This window comes from Euprymna scolopes, chromosome 20, assembly GCF_053919585.1.
Source record: "Euprymna scolopes isolate OS-2025 chromosome 20, ASM5391958v1, whole genome shotgun sequence".
NCBI classification, from domain to species: Eukaryota; Metazoa; Mollusca; class Cephalopoda; order Sepiida; family Sepiolidae; genus Euprymna; species Euprymna scolopes.
In genome coordinates this window covers 18621160-18644242 of record NC_136501.1, presented here as the reverse complement: position 1 = coordinate 18644242, position 23083 = coordinate 18621160, and the positions used below count along the sequence as shown (strand labels likewise).

General features: G+C 33.4%; 1 protein-coding gene and 1 long non-coding RNA gene across 11 annotated transcripts in view; one reads left to right on the top strand and one right to left on the bottom strand.

The window, feature by feature from the left end:
- LOC145241346 (tubby protein homolog) overlaps positions 1–15047 on the top strand; it is a 480960-nt gene extending 465913 nt beyond the window's left edge. For all 10 annotated transcript variants that reach the window (XM_080104210.1, XM_080104207.1, XM_080104202.1 and 7 more), the window contains one exon: positions 802–15047. In XM_080104210.1, coding sequence (XP_079960336.1) covers positions 802–935 — 134 coding nt within the window. In that variant the 3' untranslated portion in view covers positions 936–15047. The remainder of the gene's footprint in view (positions 1–801) is intronic.
- The window catches only part of LOC145241347 (uncharacterized), a 29566-nt gene extending 13080 nt beyond the window's left edge, over positions 1–16486 (bottom strand). Inside the window, exon 1 of the long non-coding RNA XR_013862539.1 lies at positions 16441–16486. This is a non-coding gene — a long non-coding RNA (uncharacterized LOC145241347). The remainder of the gene's footprint in view (positions 1–16440) is intronic.
- Between the last annotated feature and the right edge of the window lie 6597 nt (positions 16487–23083).

The window sequence follows — 23083 nt, the reverse complement described above, 5'->3', positions numbered from 1 at the left end:
CCTCCCACAACACGAAAGCCAGCCTGATCGTTACCATCTGCAGAGTATTCGCCAAGCTCCTGCCGGCACTTATGGAAAAGGCATGCTCCCAGCCTAAATTGATTTTTACAATAAAAGTTTGAAAATAAATCTGTAGTGTTATTTTCTTTAGGACAACAAATTTATCGTTCCACCTTGTCGTTATTAACTCAATCTGTTATAATACATTTTCAACATTAATCTGATTCTATTTCTTCTACTCTGACAACATCGGGTATCTCTGTTTTCATTACAGATAATTTTTTTGTTTAACAAAAGAAACAAAATGTATGATCTAAGTGTTAGCCATTTTCTTGGCAGCTTTGGGAAACCTGTCACCATGCCTGCACCACTCCATAGACTACTACATCAGTTAGCACTGCTGAACACAAAGACAAAACAATATTTTTTTAAATTACAAATGATTGAGTTTATTTACTTCCTCTGCAGAAGAAATGGGGTTTTGAAAAGCAGACACTCTCTAAATTACAAAAATATGCCTGAGCAGCCCTGTTGACATTCCCTGATAGTCCCCTGAGATAATTAAGCAATAAATACTTCTTAGGGAGAAGATAAATCCTGGGAGGGTGGACCTCACCGCCTAAGATTGAGCAGAATCATGCTTCAACTTGATTGCAACAAAGCCACTGGCAGACTGATCGCCTCGATTGCCACAAACAACATCTCTATTCTGAATTTCTCAAATTTCCATTTGTTTATTTTGCAGGACAAATTTGATTTAGCTTAAAATAAATGCTTACTATGTTTTTTTTTGTTTTCCAGTCGATTATATTGTGATGCAATTTGGACGGGTGGCTGAAGATGTTTTTACGATGGATTTTCAATATCCTTGCTGTGCCCTTCAAGCTTTCGGTATCGCCCTTAGTAGTTTTGACAGCAAATTGGCCTGTGAATAATGCAATCATCCATGGAGAGACAGAGAAGTGATATTTCATTTACCTTTCCATCCTCACTGTGTGAGTGACTTATGTCCATTTTTGTTGGCGGAGAGTGTTGGGGGAGGGGGCGAATAACCTGTGTTGCCAGCAGGTGCTCCACTCCCAAGGGACTAATTGATATATTGAACTTGGTTTCTACAAATCTTTGGACCCAACTCTTGTGGTTCTCTTCATCTCGGCTCCAGTAAATCAACAGAAATTTCACTAAATGGATATCCACTTTTTTGGATACAAAAGAAGCAAAGAAGATTTTCCATAAAACAAATGTGAAACAGCATTTTTTCCCCCCCTTTTTTTTTTTTCCTTTTATGTTTTTTTTATTTTATACAAAGAAGCACCCTCAGAATAAAATATGAAAAAAAAAAGTCGATTTTGTTTTTGCAACTTTTTGGGGGGGAGGGAAGGGGGAGTTAAAGAACAATGCCACTTTTATAAGTTAAATGCAAAATTCCCATTTTTAGAAAAAAAAAAAAAAGTAGTCTTGTCCAAAATTTCCCTCCGTATTAAAAAAAGACAAATCTGTATGATGTATATACTCATGATGAAATAAAAAATATGTCCCCAAAAATCGCATAAATTGATAAAGTAATTTTATTTTTATGAAGAAAGTCATTTATAAACAATTAATGGGAATTCGTAGGCATTGCAACATAAATCTAGTAAGTATTATTATTATTATTATTATTGAGTTATCTCCCTTTGTTTCTTGACATTTTTCTCTTCAAAATTATGGATAAAATAGTTAATGGATACTCAATGAATTTGATTTCCTTATTTGATAGAGTTCAAAATAGACTTCGTAGCCTAGTCGGATGCCCTTTTCTTATCCCTGCAACCTCTTTCTACAGAAGAGACGTTACAAGCCTGTCTCTGCTTTATCGTTATTTTCATGGCAAGTGCTAATCTGAGCTCCAATCTATGGTCCCTCTTCCCCCTGGCCTGACTTTCACAAAACCACTCGTCTATCTGAAACCACTATCAATAATTTCCTCCACTCTTTATCTGTGCCTAAGCCTAAACATAGATTCCATAAACAAAGCTACTTTCTTAGAACTGCGTGCCTGTGGAACTATTCCGTTTTCCAACTGATTACAATATCTTGATGAGCCATCCCCTTAATAATCTAATTTACCAAAACCCTTGGCCTCTTGGCCTTGATAAGTGGTTACTCCTTTGTAAAAAAAAAAAAAAAAAAAAATTTAAATAAGATCAATTTACGTGATTTTTTAAATAAGATTTTCGTTTTATTATGGGTACATACATCATGCAAATTTTTCTTTATTTTTTAATATAGAGGGAATTCTGGACAAGAACAAAAAAAGCATAACCCAAAAATCCCTTTTTTATATTTTGTTAATGAATTTTTAAAATACAGTTTTTATTTAATCCATAGTTTGTGAATTGTAAATTGTATTTTTTTTTCATTTCAAAAATATAATATAATACAATGGCTTTCGCAGAATAAAAAAAATTAACTAAGTGTAAAATCTCTACAGATCATTTGCATGTGGCTTTGTTTACAAATCAACCGGACATTTGTTTTTAAAAAGTGTGCATGATAACCAAAAGTGACCTTTTTTTTTTTTAAGTATATCATTCGGAGGGTGCTTATTGTATACACGGTCCTCTTGCTTTTTTGCTGAAAATCTTTCTTTTTTTTTTTCTTTTTTTTTAGGAACTATTTTTAATTAACTTTAAGGAAGGAAAATAATCTCAAAAGAATAAGGAAAAATGATTTTTTTTCAAATCATTTAGCATTTAAGACGAGGAAGAAACTTTTTTTTTCTTATGACCTATCACATAATGACCAATCACTCACACACACACACATATATACATACACAAACATAGTTGAATCGTGCCATAAGCAACAGAATAGAAGAGTTACAAAGTGTGTGTAGCATTTTTTTTTAACCGATTTCTCTTTATCCCCTCCTCCCTCTTTTGTTTTCTCTGGCAACTAGAGGGTGGTAGTTGCAGTCAAGTTTTTGGTGATCCCCAAAACAATACATATAATAATAAAAAAAACAAATGTGACTATATTTTGTCAGAGTCAATGCTGAAAAAAAAAAAAAAAAAAAAAAAAATCAGCTTTATGGGTGAGTCTTGAAATGTTTCACTTTTTAACTGGGCACAAACACACAACTCTCCTTTTTATAATAGACTAGCGGTGGGGGGGGGTACCCAGCGTTGCCCGGGTGTTTGTAGGTGTGTGTGTGTGTTGGGAGGAAGGGGGTTAACAACAACAACAAACATTTTGGTAGGTAGGATCGAACCAGGAGCCTTGAGGCGAAGGTGGAAAATAAAGTGTGGAAAAAAAAAAGAAAAAAAAAAAAACTGACATGGTTACCCGTTCGGCCAGCAAGGGAGAGTAACAGAAAAACATTTGAATTTATTTAACCATTGAAAAATGAGGTCAAATATCACGCCATAGAAATCACATAGTTAACTTTTACTACAAGGCAGTTTTTTGGGGGTTTGTTTACACAAATTGACAGGTGCGTGAATTTGAATTCAATGAGGTCAAATAGAAATACCGCAGTTAGCTTTCACTGCGGGATAGTTTTTTGGGTTTTATTTCCCCAAGATGTTGGGGGGGGGCACCCGCTACTATAAAAAGGGAAGTGTCACAATGAATAGCAATTGTCTGATATAAGGGGTTTCCCCCACATTGATTGAAAGCTGATTACTTTCTGGACGTTCCCGGCACGAAAGCCGGGTAAGTTGTGTCGCTTCAGATTAGTTTCACTTTTATACGCAAAAGCCGAATCAACACGAGAGGAACCGAAATAGCAAGAATTTTGTAAAAGTCGATGTAAATAAATCTAGACGCGACGAGTGTTTGCAAATCCTACATATTATGATTTAGACGGTGTATAAAAAATTCTAACAAATAGTAACCCCCACCCGAGAAGCTCGGCAAAAAATGTCTTTGCCGGACATACATAAGATGTGCACACACATTTTGCATTTTATATATATAATATATATATATATATATATTTCTCAAAATGATTAAAACCATGGTGTCAAAACGCACTTTATTTCCTTTTGATGGATTGATTGTTGCTATTTCTTCTGATGAGTTAAGGGCATAATAGATTCACTGATTGATATAATAATTAAGTGATTGGTTTTGCACTACGAAACAGGTCTGTCAAGAATTGTAAATGTCTACTGAATTAAAGGAATAAATTATAAGATGGTCAACATCATGAACTTTGGAATATAGTTTTTTGTCATTTATTCACTATATTGCTTTGTAATTACATTGAGCTTCCTAAACAAGGATTGGTATATATTATAAGGAAATAAAATCTATTTCCACAGAAATATATAAACGACAAAAGTCTATATTGCAAATTTCAAGATGTTGACCATCTTACCACTTATTTCTTTAAATGTGTTGAAATGCACAATGGTCAACATCTTGAAATTTGGAATATAGATCTTTTATCATTTATTTGTATATGCTCTGTAGTTACATCGAGCTTTATAAATTGAAGGATTGGTATAAATAAAAGGTGAAATATAATTGAATAAATATATTTCCCAATATATATATATATTGATTCTTCCATCAAGAACGACTGAGAATGAAATTATAGTGACTTGTGTACTACAGGAAACAAAACCCACTCTCTTAACCAGGCAGATGATGCAGATGCATATTGCGATCCACGTAATAGACCTGCCTAGTCTAAATGCATTTAAAAAGATATTTTTTTAATTCTTTCCTCATAAGTTGATAATTATCTGATGAAACTAAAATTAGAAATACATAAAATCCAAAAATTTAAAAATCCATCTTAAAATAAAATAAGCCTAACCTCCCACAACTTCAGGTTTTAAGCTCAATAGATATTAATTTTTAATTCCAGAGCATGTATAAACAAGTAATAGAATGCAAATTGCAGTGATAATTTTTATCAGCAAAAGGACTTATTCTTTGCGTTTTTTGTTTTTCATCATAATCACCACACACAGAAAAGTTCTATATGCAAGTTATATCATGTAATAAATTTTTAACAAAACCAGCACGTGCAAATAAGGTGCACGTCGGTTAGATGTATATGCAAGTTAAATTCTTAAAATAATCATTATGACTTATGGGATATCTATTCTAGGTAACACAGCGAGTAGTGTGGGCACTTAAGGTGTATCCCTGACTCCCTCCACACACATACACTGACTCCATCAGATAGAAATCCAAGAAAAATAAGGTTAATTTAATAATATAAGCACTGCACCTCTTAGGCATTTTCACACCCTCTGGAAGACTTTTCTAGCATAGTTTGAGAAAAAATTTCAAAAAGGAAGCATATTTCAATTTGTGACTTTATAAATGAAATAAGTGGGGGGGGGGCATTTATTTAAATCCCCCTCCTTTTTTTTTTTTTTTTCAGCAGAGAAAAAGTGAATTTAAATTTTATTTTATTTTATTTTTTACAAATGCTGTTAGGCATTTTCAGCAGAAGCCAAATGTGATATGTGGTCTTGGATCTTTTTCTTCTTCACTCGTATATTAGTGCATTTATAGGCAGAACATTTTAACATGACATTAAACCATGGTAACAGTTTTTTTTTTTTTATATATGTATATTTTTTAACTGGTCTCATCAGAGAAAAATGCATCCAAAACAAATTGACCAAGTCAACGTAAAAATAAAGTTTCTGTGCAAAGAGATGCTATTGATACATTATGGAAGAAAATAAAATGAAAAAGGAGGAGAAATTAGAATTCACTGCTAACAGAGAATCATGAATCAGTCATTAAAATGGTTGAAATAGTTTACACTTTGAAATTTGTGGGAAAAAAAAAAAAAAAAAGATGACAGTGACACTAAATAGGCAAAGTTTTTCTCCTTAAAAAAAAAAAATGGAAATGTTGCTTTTAAATCATAAACTGCTTTGGCCATTTCTGGAACTTAGAATTGATTAAGTATTGAAATCCTTTAGATATTCATTCCTTATAAGTACCTAAAGTCTGTTTGCATAAAGACAGCCATCTTAAACTAATATTTATATATATATATATATATATATATATATATATATATATACTTCAGAATAGTTTTTATTTAACAATCAGTTGTTATGGAAACGTGAGATTGTAGGTTTACAAAATATTACTGGCAGTAATATTCTATAAGTTATCCCATCTAAACAGGAATTGCTCGATATGCAAGATAGAGCAAATAAATTAAATTGTAATTCAATGAATTTAAAAAAAACTCATTGAAATTAAATGAAGTGGTTGAGTGGTGTGTGTATATATATATATATATATATATACACACACACACAGTGACTTTTATACAATTTTGTGTGTGTGTGTGTGAGTTCCTTTTACATAGGTTCCAAAATGGTTGAGTTTATGCAAATTTCATACAAAGGTAATTTATCTGTCTAATAGCGTTCTTAGATATGTTTTGTACAGAAATTCAACTCATAAGTATTGAAAATCGAAAAAATCCGATCCTAAAATAGTCTTTCTTTCTTATAGATAAAATAGAATTTTTACAGGGGAATATTTACGTCACACCGGCCAAGAGAGATAATAAAATCTCAGCAAATCGTTTCTTTAAAAACAAAAAAAATGAAAATGAAAAACAGATATGGCGATATATACCTCAGTGGTAGAACATTCGACTACACATCGAATGATCCCATGCTCAAGCCCGGGTGTACCTCACTATTTTCTTTTAATTTTTTCTTATTAATGAATTCAATTAAAAGTTAAAAGATGAGGTATCATTTAAAGTTGCTGCAAATCATTTTTTTGTTTGCATATTTTAAAAATAAACATTAATTAGAAGTGACTTTTCTACGGTATTCATCGTCAAGCCCAAATATCAGCTGACATGATATTGTAAACAAACACAGACGGAATTTGATAAACGACATTATCATTATTATTTATTTATTTTTTTTTATTTTGTTGAAAATTTGTCCACCGGGCAAGTTATTCATCATAATGTATAATATTCAATAGAGGATTGATTCTATAATATTACATACGCAATCTGCATAAATTAAAATATCATGTTTAAACGTATTGTACGACTGAGCAATGTTGGGTGTCCAGCTAGTGTGTGTGTATATATATATATATATATATATATATAAGATGTATTATATTCACACTCGTAAGCTTATATATATATATATATAAGCTTACGAGTGTGAATTAAATACATCTTATGGTTTTGGAATAATAACCAATGAGATCTATATCTATCTATCTATCTATCTATCTCTCTCTCTCTCTATATATATATATATATATATATATATATATATATATATATATCTCTTTCTTTCATAATATTTTATCAGCAATGTCTCTTTACATGTTTTTTTTTTTTTGTTTTTTTTTACTTTGTGGGGTTTTCTTTTCTTTTTCTTTTTTTCAGTGGCCTCTATGATAATAACACTATTTTGGAATTTGTCCATCTTGAGGGAGGGGGGATTTTACAGATGTATTCTTTTCTGATATTTATAAATATTCCAAGAGTGTTGCCATTGTTTAATGTCAAGTATTTAATATCTTAATCCTGGCCAAACATTTTTCTGACTCACACTCGTCTTTATTTCTTTTTATTTGTTTTTAATTTTACCACAAAATGAAATAGACACCGTCAATCAATTGATATCTTGTGCCCGACAAGAAGTAATTAAATCTGATTAATGAAAACAAGGTTTTTAAAAAAAAAAATGTTGAAGTTGACATTTTACTACCCACTTCCCCCAAACTCTAATATTTCTACCATAATAATATCCTCACACAATAAACTCTCCCCATAAAAACATTCTGTGTATATATTTATATATAAAAAAAATTCTGTAAAATTTAATAAAGTGAGAATTTTGTTGTGGAGTCTTGTTTTGAATGTGTACATCTTGAAATTTATTGCAGACTGAAAAAAAAAAAAAAAAAAAAACTATGTTTTTTTTCTGCATAAAAAGTTTTTTAAGAAACAAAAATATAAAAACAAAATAAAAATTTACTTGAAGCAGTTTTGTAGTTTGAAAAAAAAAAAGTATATTCTACTAAACATGTACAAGGCAATCTACACCAACTCTATAAATCTGTTATTAATTTTTTTTTTTTTAAATATTCTTTCAATTAGTATTGGTTACAGCGCCAAATATTCTGATTATCAAAAACATTTTTTTGTTTGGGTTTTAAATCTTTGGATTGCTGTTTTGATTGAATACCAAATCCATACACACACACACACACACATATATATATATATATATATATATATATATATATATATATATATATATATATACACATGTATAAAAATATAATTTTATTCAATTTTGATGAGAAAGTTCAATTTGCTGTGTCAGTTTAATACCCCCTTCTTCCATCTCTTATTCTGAAAAGAGATTAATAGGATTTGGGGAGGGAGGTGCAAAAAATTTTAAAAAATAAATAAATAGCACAATTATTTAAACTTACATAGAAAACTGAACTTCCTGCTAAAAGCTGAACAAAAATGTTTGTTTTTTTATTATAATCTGCTTGAGTATTTAAAAAGAAAGAATTTAATGAAGGGTGGAGGTGTCACAACATTCTTTTTGAGTACAATTATTCCAATAATCACTTCATAAACAAATTTTTTTTCTTTCTGTAAATGGCTTGATTATTTTTTTTTTTTAAACTTTGCTTCTTGTTAGAAAATATCTCAGGTTAAAAAAGTTTATGTCATCGCCGGAAGAAAAACAAGGTTTGGTGCCACTTTAGTCACCCACCATGAAAAAAAAAACCAAAACATTTTCTTTTGAATAGGTCAATTTTTAAAGTTTAATAATTATAAATTTGGAGAATATCAGTGCATCAAAAAAAAAAGCATTACAGTTGTTGCTACGTTATTTATATCTGTAACAAACTGTGCCAATTAAAAAATATTAAAAACTAACTCGTTCTGCCCATTTGCTATCGCTTACGCTTCACAATTTGACTTTTTACCAAGATTTGAGAAACATCAACAAAAGATGGGGCACAAAAAAAGATGAGGTGCATAGAAAAAGAGAGCATTCCTGAAAACACATTCTGGTTCTGCAAAAATAGCCGTTATCATTATATTCTATTGTTGGCATTGGTTTCCTCGATATTTTTCTAATCAGAATTCTTTCTAAAAAGACATCAGATACAGAAGGGACCGCATGAAGATGATTTTTATGGCATGAACTGGATTAGAACTTGGAACACCCAGGTCATATGTTTGTGTCATTAACCACCATTACCTCCCCAAAATAGCTATGAACAGACCAATTGGTAATAAACCAGCACCATCTTCAAAGAGAGATGGTAATGCTTGGGAAGATACAGCTTCTAGGACTGGACCAGGTCTCCAACTGAAGAGGCCTGAAACTGCCACATTATCCCCTGGTCTGTCGGATTGAAATGAAAACGGCACTAACCCTATGTGAGTTTAATCAGTATCCTCCAGAGGAGGAAGTTCCCTGGGAGTATGAAATTCTCAAGCGGTCCCCAGTCGCATATATATCCCTGTTAGAGAAGATGACGATGTTAGGAGGTATCGACGTCCTCCTACATACAGCACTTGGAATTCCCAAATTGATCACCCATCTGGTACTGACCAGACTCAATGTTGCTTAACTTTGGTGATCTAACGAGAACCGGTGTGTCAACATGATTATGTCAGATTGAGTGTTGGAAACTGATATTTGATTAGTATGACAGTCAGAGTTTTGTGTTTATTTTTTTCTCAGTTTTGATTGCATGTGAAATCAGACAAGCTAGTGAAATGCGCTTGCTGGAGATGAAAAAAAAAAAATAACAGTTAAAAAGTCACAATAATGTAATTATAAGTAGTTAACATAATGGAGTGTTATATTACATGCGACCTAATCTTCACTATGTGTTGGGTTGTTGTATTCGAATGGCTTAGTAAGAAAGCAACTAATACTAAAAGATGGTCAACCGTCTGTTCAGCAACACAGTTTAATACATACATTTTTATCAAATTTAAACATTTATTCCATAATAAAATTGAGCATACAATAATCATGGTCCTAGATATGACCTTAAACTATATCCGATGGTGAGGCCCCAGCTTTCGTGCTTCGAAGAATGTAGAGCCACTCTTTAATTGCCATTGCTCCCAGGTCCACTCTAACCCGGAGTGGTAGTACCTGTTAGGGTTCCAACTATGGGTTGAATAGAAATGGACTTGAAAAAAAACAAAAAAAACATATTCTATTAAAAAAATTTTCTTCAAAATAACTGGATTCGGCATTAAATAACCTAAAAAGGGTTGATATGCCGTAAAACAAAAATAACCAACCAACTACAATAATCATATATGCAAATTTAGTTTTTATGAGAAAAAAAAGGCTTAATCTTAATTATTATCATAGCATTTCACGACATCTTAAGATCCATCGTTAGGGTGATTGGTTGGTTGTTTTATGACATATCAACCATTTTCAGGTTATTTAATGCCAAATCCAGTGATTTTGAAGAACAATTTTTAATAGAATATCTTTGTTGTTTTTTTTCCAAGTCGATTTCTATTTAACCCATAGTTGAGACCCTAACAGGTACTACCACTCCGGGTCAGAGTGGACCTGAGAGCAGTGGCAATTAAGGGGTGGCTCCACACTCCCCAAAGCCCGCAAGCTGGAGCCTCACCATCGGATATAGTTTAAGGTCATATCCAGGACCCCATCGTTAGGTAGTGTCAGAAGCATCCCTCAGGTCCACATCGAACCATGCCTCACTAAGGGGTACAGTCAAATTTTCATCTCTTTGTTGCAGATGTTGGCAGTGTGAAACTCTAATAAACAACACCTGTCGTGGACGTGCGTCAGAAGCAGAGATGTGTCATTGAATTCCTGGCAAAAGGGCATTGAGAATAGCATTGACACAAAAGGTTGCTCATTTTAATGATACCACTCCTGTCTTTGTAGTTCTTCAACTTTTAGAGTTAAAAAAATAGGAGGCTTTACTTTCGGAAAGACTCTTGTATGTTATCGTCAGATATTGTAATAATGCAAAAGACTAGTTTTTTTGTTTTTTTGGTTTTTTTTTTAAGTTTGTTTTCCTTTTTTCATGGTGGAGTGATTGCGAAGAAACACTAAAGGTTCAACAGTTGAAATAAAAAATGAATTTAGCCACACTGATTTATTTTTTAATGTCTATAACCTCCACCCCCTATCCTGTGAAAAAATATTATTGTCAATTCTTTAAAAAAGCAAAAATGATTTAAAAAAAAAAAAAAGTTGTCAACCTTTGTATATATGTTACTGGTCACTAAAGTTAGTGACAGTTTTGGCAAAAGGCTTTTTTTTTTTTTTTTTTATTTAGTTTTAGTTTTAATACCTTGAATTGGCAAGGGAAAGGGGAACTGTGTGGAAGGTTGTAGGAGATTTTATTGGTCTATCCAAACTCATTTCTCAACACACAAACATACGCACACAAAATATGTTTAAAAGAAAGCTTTTGGGAATCATTTATGCCCAAAAAATAAATTGATTACACAAGATTGCAATGTCTGCTTGTAGACATGCAAATAGGTCAGCAGCCCAATTTAAGTTTTGTTGCAGATATATACATATATATATATATATATACACATATATACACATACATATATATATACACATATATACACATACATATATATATACACATATATACACATACATATATATATACACATATATACACATACATATATATATACACATATATACACATACATATATATATACACATATATACACATACATATATATATACACATATATACACATACATATATATATACACATATATACACATACATATATATATACACATATATACACATACATATATATATACACATATATACACATACATATACATATATATATATATACACATATATACACATATATACACATACATATACACATATATATATATATATATATATATATATATATATATAGCAATTGCTTCGTCTTTACAAATGTTAGCCATCCCTATGCTCCTCACCAACTTCATCATAGTTTCAGATTAATCGTCAGCAACACTCAAAGCATGTCCGTGGGTCCGAAGATGACTTTTCAGGCCAGCATTTGACTTTGACAGTCTGCCACACATATGACAAACAAAGTTGTGTGTTGAAACTTGTTTCACTTTTGCCTCCATTTTTTTTTTTTTTTGTCCCCTCTGCTCATGGCGAGCCTCTCTGGATGCGGAGATACGTCTTCACATCCAGAGGGCCAGCACGGCATTTGGAACACTAGAAAAGCAGCTGCGGTTTGATCGTGGCATCTCTGTCAAAACCAAGATTAGTGTTTACTCGACCTGTGTTCTTTCTGATTTACTTTACTCATCTGAATGTCGGACAACACAACGTCTGCACTTGAAACAACTCGAGAGATTTCATCAGAAATGCTTCAAGTGAATTCTAAATGTGAAATAGCAGTTGCTGACACCTGACATGGGAAGCTGAGTATTTGAGCATCGAAGCAATGGTGATGAGGAATCGGCTGTGCTAGGTCATGTCGTTCGATTGGAGGATGTGAGGCTGCCTAAGCATTTGTTTTATGGTGAACTTAAGACTAGGAAACGTCCTCAACATTACATATATATATATATATATATATATATATATATATATATACCAAAATGGCAGGGGAAACAACTTATATACAGATATGCTTTCTGATTGCTAAGGAGGTAATGCCTGGGAACATATCATGACAACAGAATATATATTACATTATCTCTGAATTAAACATTAGAAGAGTAATAGTTTGGGCTTTACACAGATACTAAATCTTCATTGGAAAGATATTACAGTGCAAGCCAGCAATATCAATTTATATAAGCCATCCACAGAAACAGTCTTTACTGCTAGCAATTCAGAAGCATTTCCTTTTCCATAAATCTGAATATTACTGATTTTGGACTTGTATAAGTTGAGTTTACCACTGGGAAATTTACTAAATTTGAAAGGGGACCCAAGTTAATCCGTCATAAAACAAACAGAGGAACTAACTCTAAAATCGTGATTTTAACCTTGTGTGTGTGTGTGTGTGTGTGTGTGTGTGTGTTTCTTTTGTCTATAGGACTTTAACGTTTTTATTTTTTTATCAATTACTATTAAGCACTTTTTTTTTTCCAAATTAAATGAAAGCAATATCCTGATGTTCTTTAAAACAACAAAAAAAAACTTGCTAAAAATCTTAATATAAAATAAAAGGATCAAGTTAAAAAAAAAATTGTTGGTTCAAATATAAATATCTAAGAAACATTACATTACTCAAATAATTAACAAGAATCATATTCAAATACCATTAACACATCAGCATATATAACTGACCTCCACGTTTTAATTTAAGGAGAGTAGAAAGTACATCTTGCGTTTACTTTCAGCAGCTGCGTAACTCTCACTTCAATTTCTCACATTCTACTTTAGCGTTATTTTCATGGCAAGTGCTCGTCTGAGCTCCAGTCTATGGTCCCTCTTGACCTGACTTTCATGAAAAACACTCGCCAAGTTGAAACCGCTATCAATAATTTCTCCCACTCTTTATCTGTGCCTAAAAGTAGATGCCATGAATAAAGTTTCTTTCTTAGAACTATATGCCTGTAGAACTCTTTCCGTTTTCCTGCTTTCCAACTGGTCATCTTCAAATCCAGCATGGACAAGTTCTTGAGCTTCCTCTTAAGTAATCCAAATTTCCACTACTAACGATTACTACATTTTCTCATTCACTGACGACTGTACACTCGTTTACACTTATCCTCAAGTGGCCTCCGAGCTTTGATAAGTGGCGAATCCTTTGTAAAAAAAAAAAAAAAAAAAAAATGTTTCTGACAAAGAGGGAAGAATTGCTGTGTTCTTGGTTAGAATCTATTCCATCTAACACTTATTGTTGACAAGTTTTTGACCTTGTATTACTGTTCTTTTTTTTTTTTTTTAGCTCTTGCATCAAGTGGTTTCATACTTTGTCTGGAGCGATTTCTATTTAAAAATTTTTTTTAAAAAATGAGGCCGATGGCTGGAGGCGTGGCTTTCATATAGCCACGCCGTGTCAGCTAAAACATAAATATCAACGTTGATGCAGATAAATAGAAATATAGTTAATACAATCGATTGCCTATGAATGAAATGTATACAATATCTATTGTGTTTTGGCATTAAATAACTGTTGGAGTGATGTGTTGTTAGCCTAAACAAATCAAAACACACTAAATATTGCTTTTTAACCAAATTTGTGTACCCAGGTACAGCTCCCTTTCCAAAAAACGTAGCTTTGTCAAATGAGAAAGGAACCCTCTTGCTTCTCTTATTTTGTCCTTTAGTCTTCACATTCTATGAGTTAAATTTTCTGACAAAGGAGAAAGAATTGCTGTTGTTTTTTTTGGAGGGGGGGGGAGAATTTATCCATCTAACACTTGTTGATTAGTTTCTGATTTTGCAGTAGTTTTTTTTTTTTCTTTTTTTTTTTTTAGCTCCTTACATAGAGTGGCTTCATTCATTGTCTGGGGCGATTTGTAAACTAAATCTCCATTCATAATAAATATGGAAATTACAGATACGGATCTCTTTTCCAAAATAAATAAATTTACTAAACGAAAAAGTGCTATAAGTAAGACTCAATTCCTGGAATTAAGTCTTTAATCGTCTTTTGCCAAAAACTGTTCGCTGCTGTCAATTGCCGTCCAAAAAAAAAAAAACAAATAAAAAACATAAGATAATAAAAAAACAAATTATTTCGCATTCACTTTTTTTTTTTTGTCCAAACTTGTCTCGGTGACCAAATTCACCCCTTCCCCCATTAATCAACTTTCCTGCAAAGGTCCAAAACATTGCTGTGTCATTACCAACCGAAATGTGGATATATGTCCGTCTATAAATAATGTAAATTTTTCTGCTCGTATTCTCAAAGTAACATCTCAGAATATCGTGGCTCCTCATATTTTTTTTTTTTAATGTCTGTAATTGTCTGTATATTATTATGATGATGATTATAATGATGATGATGATGATGTTACTGGAAATAATAAAAACTCAGCATTTTTGGGTTCCTTTTGGTTCTGTTCATCTTTATTCATCTTTAAAACATTGTTTGAATTTCAGCCTGAAAACTTATTTATGAACAACCAAACTGTTTTTGTTCTTAGTATAATACTTATTTCACAAAAATGACAATGATATAACATTGCCTCTTTCATGGGAGAGTGATTCTGTTATGAAGTTGTGTGAATGGTAAGACACAAATATGAAGAAATAAATGGATGAAAACGATTCTGTGTAAATCAACAATAATAAATGATTTTTTAACAATTTTATAACAGAACGAATTACTATAAATAGGGAGGAATTAATTGTCTGCTGTGAAACTGATTTTGGTAGCGATGGTCATTTTGAATTTTCTTTGCTGTTATATGATATGATCTGTCAAGGGCAGATAATTCCAGCCCCAAAATGTCTGACAAGTGAGATAATTTCAGGAAACAAAAGAATTATAGAAATATTAAACTAAGATTATTTGTTTATCCACCCAACACATGAAAATAAGTTGGTTTTATTCCAATATTTTATCTGTGTGTAATTAAGATAAATTTCCATTTATCCAAACATTTTGACTACATATTTGCAGGTATGTTTCAGCAATAGCCTTGTAAAGGTTCAGCCTCTTCAATCCAAGTTATGAGGAAGATGACCTTGTGACAAGTTATTTCGAATTAGTTCCCATCTGATGATTGATTTTTCACTTTTTTCCATTTATTATTTATACTACGGAGTCATCGAGGCCCAACAACCCACCTGAATATAAGGATTAACGAGATTGTCAATCGACAATTAACAACATCTTTGAGAGGATTGGAGACAGTAGCTTAAATTGTCAGAATTTAATTCAAGAGGGGAGTTTAACAAGAATTTGTTTGCATTGTACTTAAACAACAACCATGTCGTACTCAATGGGTGCAGTTAAATATGTTGGTATTATTAGAAAGTAAAGTCCAAAGAAAGAATTTCCAACCGTTATGTTCTCCTTGCAATTCTCCGTATCAAACCCCAGCACACATCTGTCAGAACTTACTTCTGCCAAAGAGACACACAGGCTTTTTATTTTAAAAACCGACTGCATCTCATTTGCATATTTCCCCCAACTCTCGTTATCTTACGTGGTCAACAGTTCATAAATAGCAGGAGCAGTCATTTTTTTTTCTTTATCCCTTTCCTGAAACGGACGGCATGTTGTACAAAGTCAGATTTTTACTACTTTTTAATTACAATGGGAAGTATTGTGTTCTATGGATGGGAAGTTCTCAGAAAGAAACTTTATTCATGGTATCCATTTCTTTTTTAGAAAAAAAAAAAGGAAAATTCTTTACAGTGGTTGATATTAGCCAAGTTTTTTCTGTGAATATATTACAAAGACGAAATAAATTGGGGCTCAGTCGAGTACTTACCAGGAAATGAGTACAACAATTACTTGCTTCAAAAAAGCTTTCTGTCTGCAAGTTTTGTAAGGTTCAGCTGCTGAATGACAGAAAATGAAAAAAAAAAAAAATGGTGACGCCTAATTAATTTTATGCTCAGTGATCTCAAAAACACAAATTCTCACCGATCATATGCAAAAGAGATGTTGGTGGTTTAAATAAAAAACTTGTTTTTCAGAGACTGAACTCATTTGGATTTTGGAATAGCAAACTTTGACAGCAGTGTGTCAGATTTAATCCTGGACATTGATAGTTGAAAGTGCAGAATAGTTTAACTATAAAAAATAATAAAATAGAGAAGAGGTAGCAATGTCTCTTCTGTAAAAAGGAAGACTACTGGAAAGAGATGTGATCATTCTTCACTAGATTTCAAAGTCGATTGTATACTTTGCCAAGGCAGGAAAGAGTACTCTAGGTGGCACCTCCCCAGATGTGGCAACTCCATCTTAGGATCTAGCTGGCTCTTGCATTAGGAGTAAGGTACTTTTAGGAACAGCAGAAACCTCCAACAATTTTTTCCTGCTGTTTTAGTAATGGATTTGATGAGAGTCTTTCACTTCAGGTTTGGAGTGAAGATTAGTCCTAGAAGCTTATAGCTTATCCAAACCAATGGGACATTCGTTTCAACTCAGGGAGGAGGATATTTTTATTACTATCATCATTTTATGTCTTGAACTAATGAAAAAAACGATTTTCAATCAAAGTGAGACATAAATTGTCGCTGACAAGCTGAAAAATAAATCACCTAATGTATTATGCATAGGCTTTAGACATTGTGCTTATGTCTATTTCATTTCAAGCCATCAACATAAACTCATTTAAGGAGACATTGTACATATACTAGCAGGCCGCCCAGCATTACTTCGTCGTAAAATATGCTTAAATATATTTTAATTCATGCAGATTTTGTATTTATTATTATAGAGCCAATTCTCTATTGATTATTATATTGTGCCCAATATACAGGGTGAACAGAAAGTCCTTGGACCAATTCAAAAGTGGTTTATTAATAGAAAATTACAAAAATATAAATTAAACATGAATGAAAATTATAAGTTAGGAAACCAAGAATAAATTCAAATTATTTATTTGAATGTGATGTCCCTTCCTTTCGATTAGACGTGCAATTCTCTGTCTGAAGTTACCAACCGAGGCACGCAGCGTTTCTTGAGGTATTTTAGCCCATTCACTCAGAAGAGATGTCTTCAAAGCATCAACACTTGGATAAGCAACAGAACATACCTTTGCCTCCAACAAAGACCACACAGAAAAATCCATGGGATTCAAATCAGGCGATGCAGGAGGCCACATCTCCTTACTCCAGAATCTTGGAAAATGACGTTGGCACCAGTCCTGAGTTTTTCTGGAGGTGTGGGATGGTGCTCCATCTTGTTGGAAGGTGAAAGGCTGATCTTTGAAGTGTTTCTTCATCTCTTCAAATGCTGGAACCAAAATATCGTTAATGTAGCGATCTGTGTTGATGTTAACCCCCTGCTCCACGAAAATCAGAGGCGACTTCCAAGATTAGCAGACTGCAGCCCACACCATGAGGGAAGACGGCTTTTGTCGGCGGAAAACTATTCTCACGGAGTCATCAATGTCTGCTGAAGACTTTGCGCAAACTTTGACGTTCTGATTGTTAACAGTCGCTTCAATTGTGAAGAGTTTTTCATAAAAAAAAACGATCTCTCGCTCTGCCGTGCCAGCCTTCAGTTCTCCAAGAAGAAGCTTTGCTCTTTCAAGTCTCTTGTGCTTTTGGGCAGGTGTGAGGTACTGTCTCTTTCTCATCTTGTAGGGGGACAACTGGAGATCGTTTTTTACGATGGTTCTCATCAAGGTCACGCTCACATTCATGTCCTTAGCCATTTGTCTTGCAGATCTCTTCGGGTTCCTCCTTACCCTCTCTCGGACAGCTTTAATCACCTCTTTGTTCGAGCAGTGCGAGGTCTTCCACTCCTAGGACGGTCTTCAGATGTACCAAGTTCCTTAAATCTGTTCACAACATGGTACACGGTGGATTTAGCCACTTTCAAGAGCTTAATAATCTCTGAGTTTGTCTTTCCCGCGCAATGAAGTTGAATTATGGCCTCTCGTTTGCTCATTTTTCTGAAAGTTTAAACAAAATTATTTTAATATTTTTGTTGAAAATAATTAGATCAATAGTTAGACTAAATACTTACTTTATTCGAAAAGAGAAAAAGTGATTTTAACAATATTTAATTTTAAAACTAAAAATGGTCCAAGGACTTTCTGTTCACCCTGTATAGTAGTGATTTCAGACTCCTAGTCTTTCTGCTTGTAATGCTGGGATACAGCTCGACTATTCCAGAGACAGAGAAAACAACGGTACTTTGTGAGGTCTGCTTGCATACCCATAAGAAGACCAATGACCTTGAAGTCCCCACACAGACTCCATTGGTATTTGCTGTACTTAACAGCTCCTAAAAGAAGCTCCATATTGTCATAGGATTCATTTAAATGGACAGAGTGTGCAATGGGAATGCTGGGATATTTATTATTATTGAAACTTCACTTGGAAGAGTCTATGAAAAGATGCCAATCTGAAGGATTATGTGGCAAACCAAGGGACGTAAACAAGTCAGGTATGTTTGTGCACAACTTGTTTTCCATGTCGAAAAAAGAAGCAAAATCTTTGTTCCAATTCCTGAAACTGGTGATTCTTACATCTTCCTGGACTAGGTTCCACTGTTTAAGACTGTTTTGACAGATACAAATTACGAGCAAGATCATTCAGGTCTTCTTGCGTGATTCAGTGTGACTCAATATCTTCCAAAGATATTGACTCGGCAGAATTCTCCCTTGAAAACATTTCTCCATCTGATGAGGATAGAAGATCCTTATTTACTGGATGTGTGGGTGCAGGAAGATCATCTGAATGGAGAACGGGTCTCATAGCAGATCGAACGTTGGGATATTTCATCTTTTCTAGAAGATGCATTGAAACCAGTTAAACACAAATAACAATCATCTGTATGGTTTCACTGCTCTCTCCAAACGATTGGGACTGCAAAGTTGAAAACCCCTTTCCTTTGCCATTAAACCATACAGTTAGTCTATTGTAGTAGGGTTTACAACAGATGTGTGGAGCCCAGTACATAATAACTAAAAAAATAAGACATAATTCTCACAATATTAAAATTAACCCAGAATTCATATGCGCCTTTATGTACCATATATGCAAAATGCACATCTAAAAAACTAGAGATGATGAGAAAAAACGGATTTCAAATTTGAATTCAACACCTCCAAATTAGGTAAAAACGGGCATTTTTGTGCTTGCCTAAATTTCTTCGTAAACCAGTGTTATTCAACAAGAAAAACAAATAAAAATGAAAAACCTTATTCCATGGAGTTTTGAAGAATGCAATTCTTCTCAGAGGGAAGAGGTTTGCAAATATATACAATAAATTTTGCAGACTATAGATATCCACTGTAAGGGTGCCTTACATGGAATTTTTGTGGCAAGAGTTGTACAATCTCTAACCACACCTCTCCTGAGTTGGCGTTATTAAATACCAATGGAAAGTAGTGGAAACAATGCAAAGATAAGCGGAGAGCACATACAGCGCCTAGAATTCCAAAATGGTCACCCATTTGGTACTAGCCAGGCTCGATGTTGCTTAACTTCAGTGATCTAATGAGAACCGGTGTGTTAATGTAATCATACCATTATCCTGATAGATTGCGCTGATATGCGTGTATATACGCAAATGCCTTTAACATACACTCTAACATCTACAGATATTCATATAGAATAATAAATTTCCAAACTCAGAAAATGGAATATATTTTGCGATTAATCATAAAGATGGAGGAAGTGATAAGACGAATGCGTTGGAAATCAGCATTACAGAATTAGAAAGGAAAAGATCAGACTTCTAGAATTTCAAAATATCTGACTCTTGATTTGAAAATCTTTCAATAATAATCGGATTCAGATTAAAGAATCCAATGCCCAACATTTTTATTACAAACTCCTTCCAAACTCTCCTCTCTAACTTTTTTTTTTTTTTTTTTTTTTTTTACAAGGAAGTCACCACTTATCAAGGCTCGGAGACCACTCGAGGATAAGGGTTGTTGCATGTACAGTAATCAATGGGACAATATCGTAGTAATCGCTAGTAATGGAGATCTGATAAAGTGTCTTACTTAAGCGGACGGTTCATGAGGAATTTGTTTATGTTGGACTTGAAGACATCCCAGTTGTAATCAGGTGGGAAACAGGCAAACGGAAGAGAGTTCCACAGGCGTGCAGTTCTAAGAAAGAAGCTTTGTTCATGGAATTTACGTTTTCATTTAGGCACAGATGAAGATTGGGGAAAAATATTGACAGTGGTTTCAGCTAGACAAGTGTTTTTTGTGAAAGATTGAAGTAAATAAAGGGTTCCGTTTGAAATTTCGTCCAAAATCCAGAGTTTGACAAAATATGCCTGAAGAAGATCGGAGGCCACATCGACCAAAACATTGCAAAAAAACGAGAACAGTAGACCGATGAATCCAAATGATACAAAAACACAAATTCTATTTTTACTTGTAATTATTTTTCTACTTAATTATTTTTTTTTGAAGTTTTACAAATTTCGACGACTTGTCAACACGTAATAATGTTTTCACCTGAATTTATCATGCCAAAATGTACATTTATTTCTTGAGTAACAAACCTGACAATTTAATTTAGAAAAGCATAAAAACAACATTGAAGAATTTGGAAAACAAATTGATCAACATAAGAAAATTCCAAAAATCATCTTAGTGACAACCAACAATGAACTTTTACAAACTTTAAAAACAAGATAAAAAAAAAAAATCAGCTAACCAGAACCTCACAAAAAAAAAAAAAAAAAAAAAACTTAATCTAGATATAATCAACGCTAATAGGAAAGAAATAATTAAAATAAATTTAGTAACATTTCTGAATTTTTGAGATAAGCATAGAATATTTGTATTACAGCAGAACCATAGGGTACGGCATTAAAAATTAGTAACAAAATACAGTACAGTATATAATACGCAATTATATGCATATGTAATCAAATAACATTATAAATAACACCATAACGTGAGGAAAATATCGTAACCAGGTGCCGGAAAAACATTGTATTCCACATCATAACCTGAAAAAACGTATCCTAGGGCCATCGTATCTCAGGGTTCTACTGTATTTGGATTCTTGGAAATATTGATGTAACCTTCGACTTTCTTCAGGTGTATCTTGTCAAACTTTGGAATCTGCACAGAATTTTGAACGGAACCCTTTATTTAATCCATTCCGTTTCATCAGCCATGACTGGGTAGAAGTCTGAAGTAATTCACAATTGTATTTTGAGTGTCGCCTGCACTATAACTACAGATATTAGACAAGTTAACTTCCTAGATAATAGACTGTTTAAGCCACATGTGAAAGAATATGACAACCTTATATATGCTTTTGGTACGGCACAATCACGTTGATACACCGGTTCTCGCCAGATCACCGAAGTTAAACAATATTGAGCCTGGCCAGTACCAGATGGGTGACCATTTAGGAAGATTAGGCGCTGTATGTACCTTCTGGGAAGGTTGGGTGTGGAGCCAGCATCCTCACCCCGTAAAAAGAACTCCTCGCTACAAAAGCATCTACAAAATTGTAGATGGCCTATGCCCCTCCCCCCCAGGGGCTCGAGGGCTATGGATGGATATATGCTTTTACTTCAGTGGAAGTTCTCAAAAATCAAAGAGGCCCCCTTCCTTCCTGGGGCTTACACTTGATCTCTATATGACATTTGTATTTTTCATTAAATCTCCTTCATGTCGCCAATGCTAAGTTCAGTCAAGAATAATTTTCTCTCCTCAATTGATAAGTTAAATATGTTATGGTTAGTATCATTTTCTTGTGGTGTCTTGGTCTACTTTTTATAATATTTTACATTTATGTTCTTACTTGCATCAGGTAGTCAGGGAGCATATCAGTGTTGCAATATTTCGGGAAATCCTTCCCTTCATCAGGTGGGTGTTCAACTTTCAGACATGCATGATGGGTCTATTGTAAACTGAGTGAATTCTGCAGAAATTGGAAGTTATTAAGTTGGAAGCCTGAACTCCATTTGAGTTGGTCACAAAAAGTTGGATTCTCTACTTTTTCCAGAACGGGTTGGTCGTGTACCCCAACTGTGAAATTGAAATTGAAATAAATTTATATTTTTATGAAAACATAAATTGTTAGCTTGTTTTATACAGCATGCATTTTCCAGCTGATGGACCTTGCCAGTAATGATGCCAAGAACTCAACAGAAAATCCGAAGAGAACATCAAGCAGACATAACAGGCGTCATATGAACCCCTTAATTTATCGTCTACAGACTATTCTATAGTCCCCTGGAGAATTGGTTGCTGTGTCAGGACGTAACATTCCAGAAACATCCCTATGACATAGACATAGTAAGTCACTCTCCCTGGTAAACGATCAAGTTACAGGTCGATTTCAGTGCAGTAACAAATCCAAGATGAACAAGTTCTTCCACGAAAGTTGTTTTGTTTTATGCTTTCACATTTATAGTTTTGCCATGGTGAATATACAAGGGGGAAATCTGATAAAACACATCAGGTCAGAGGA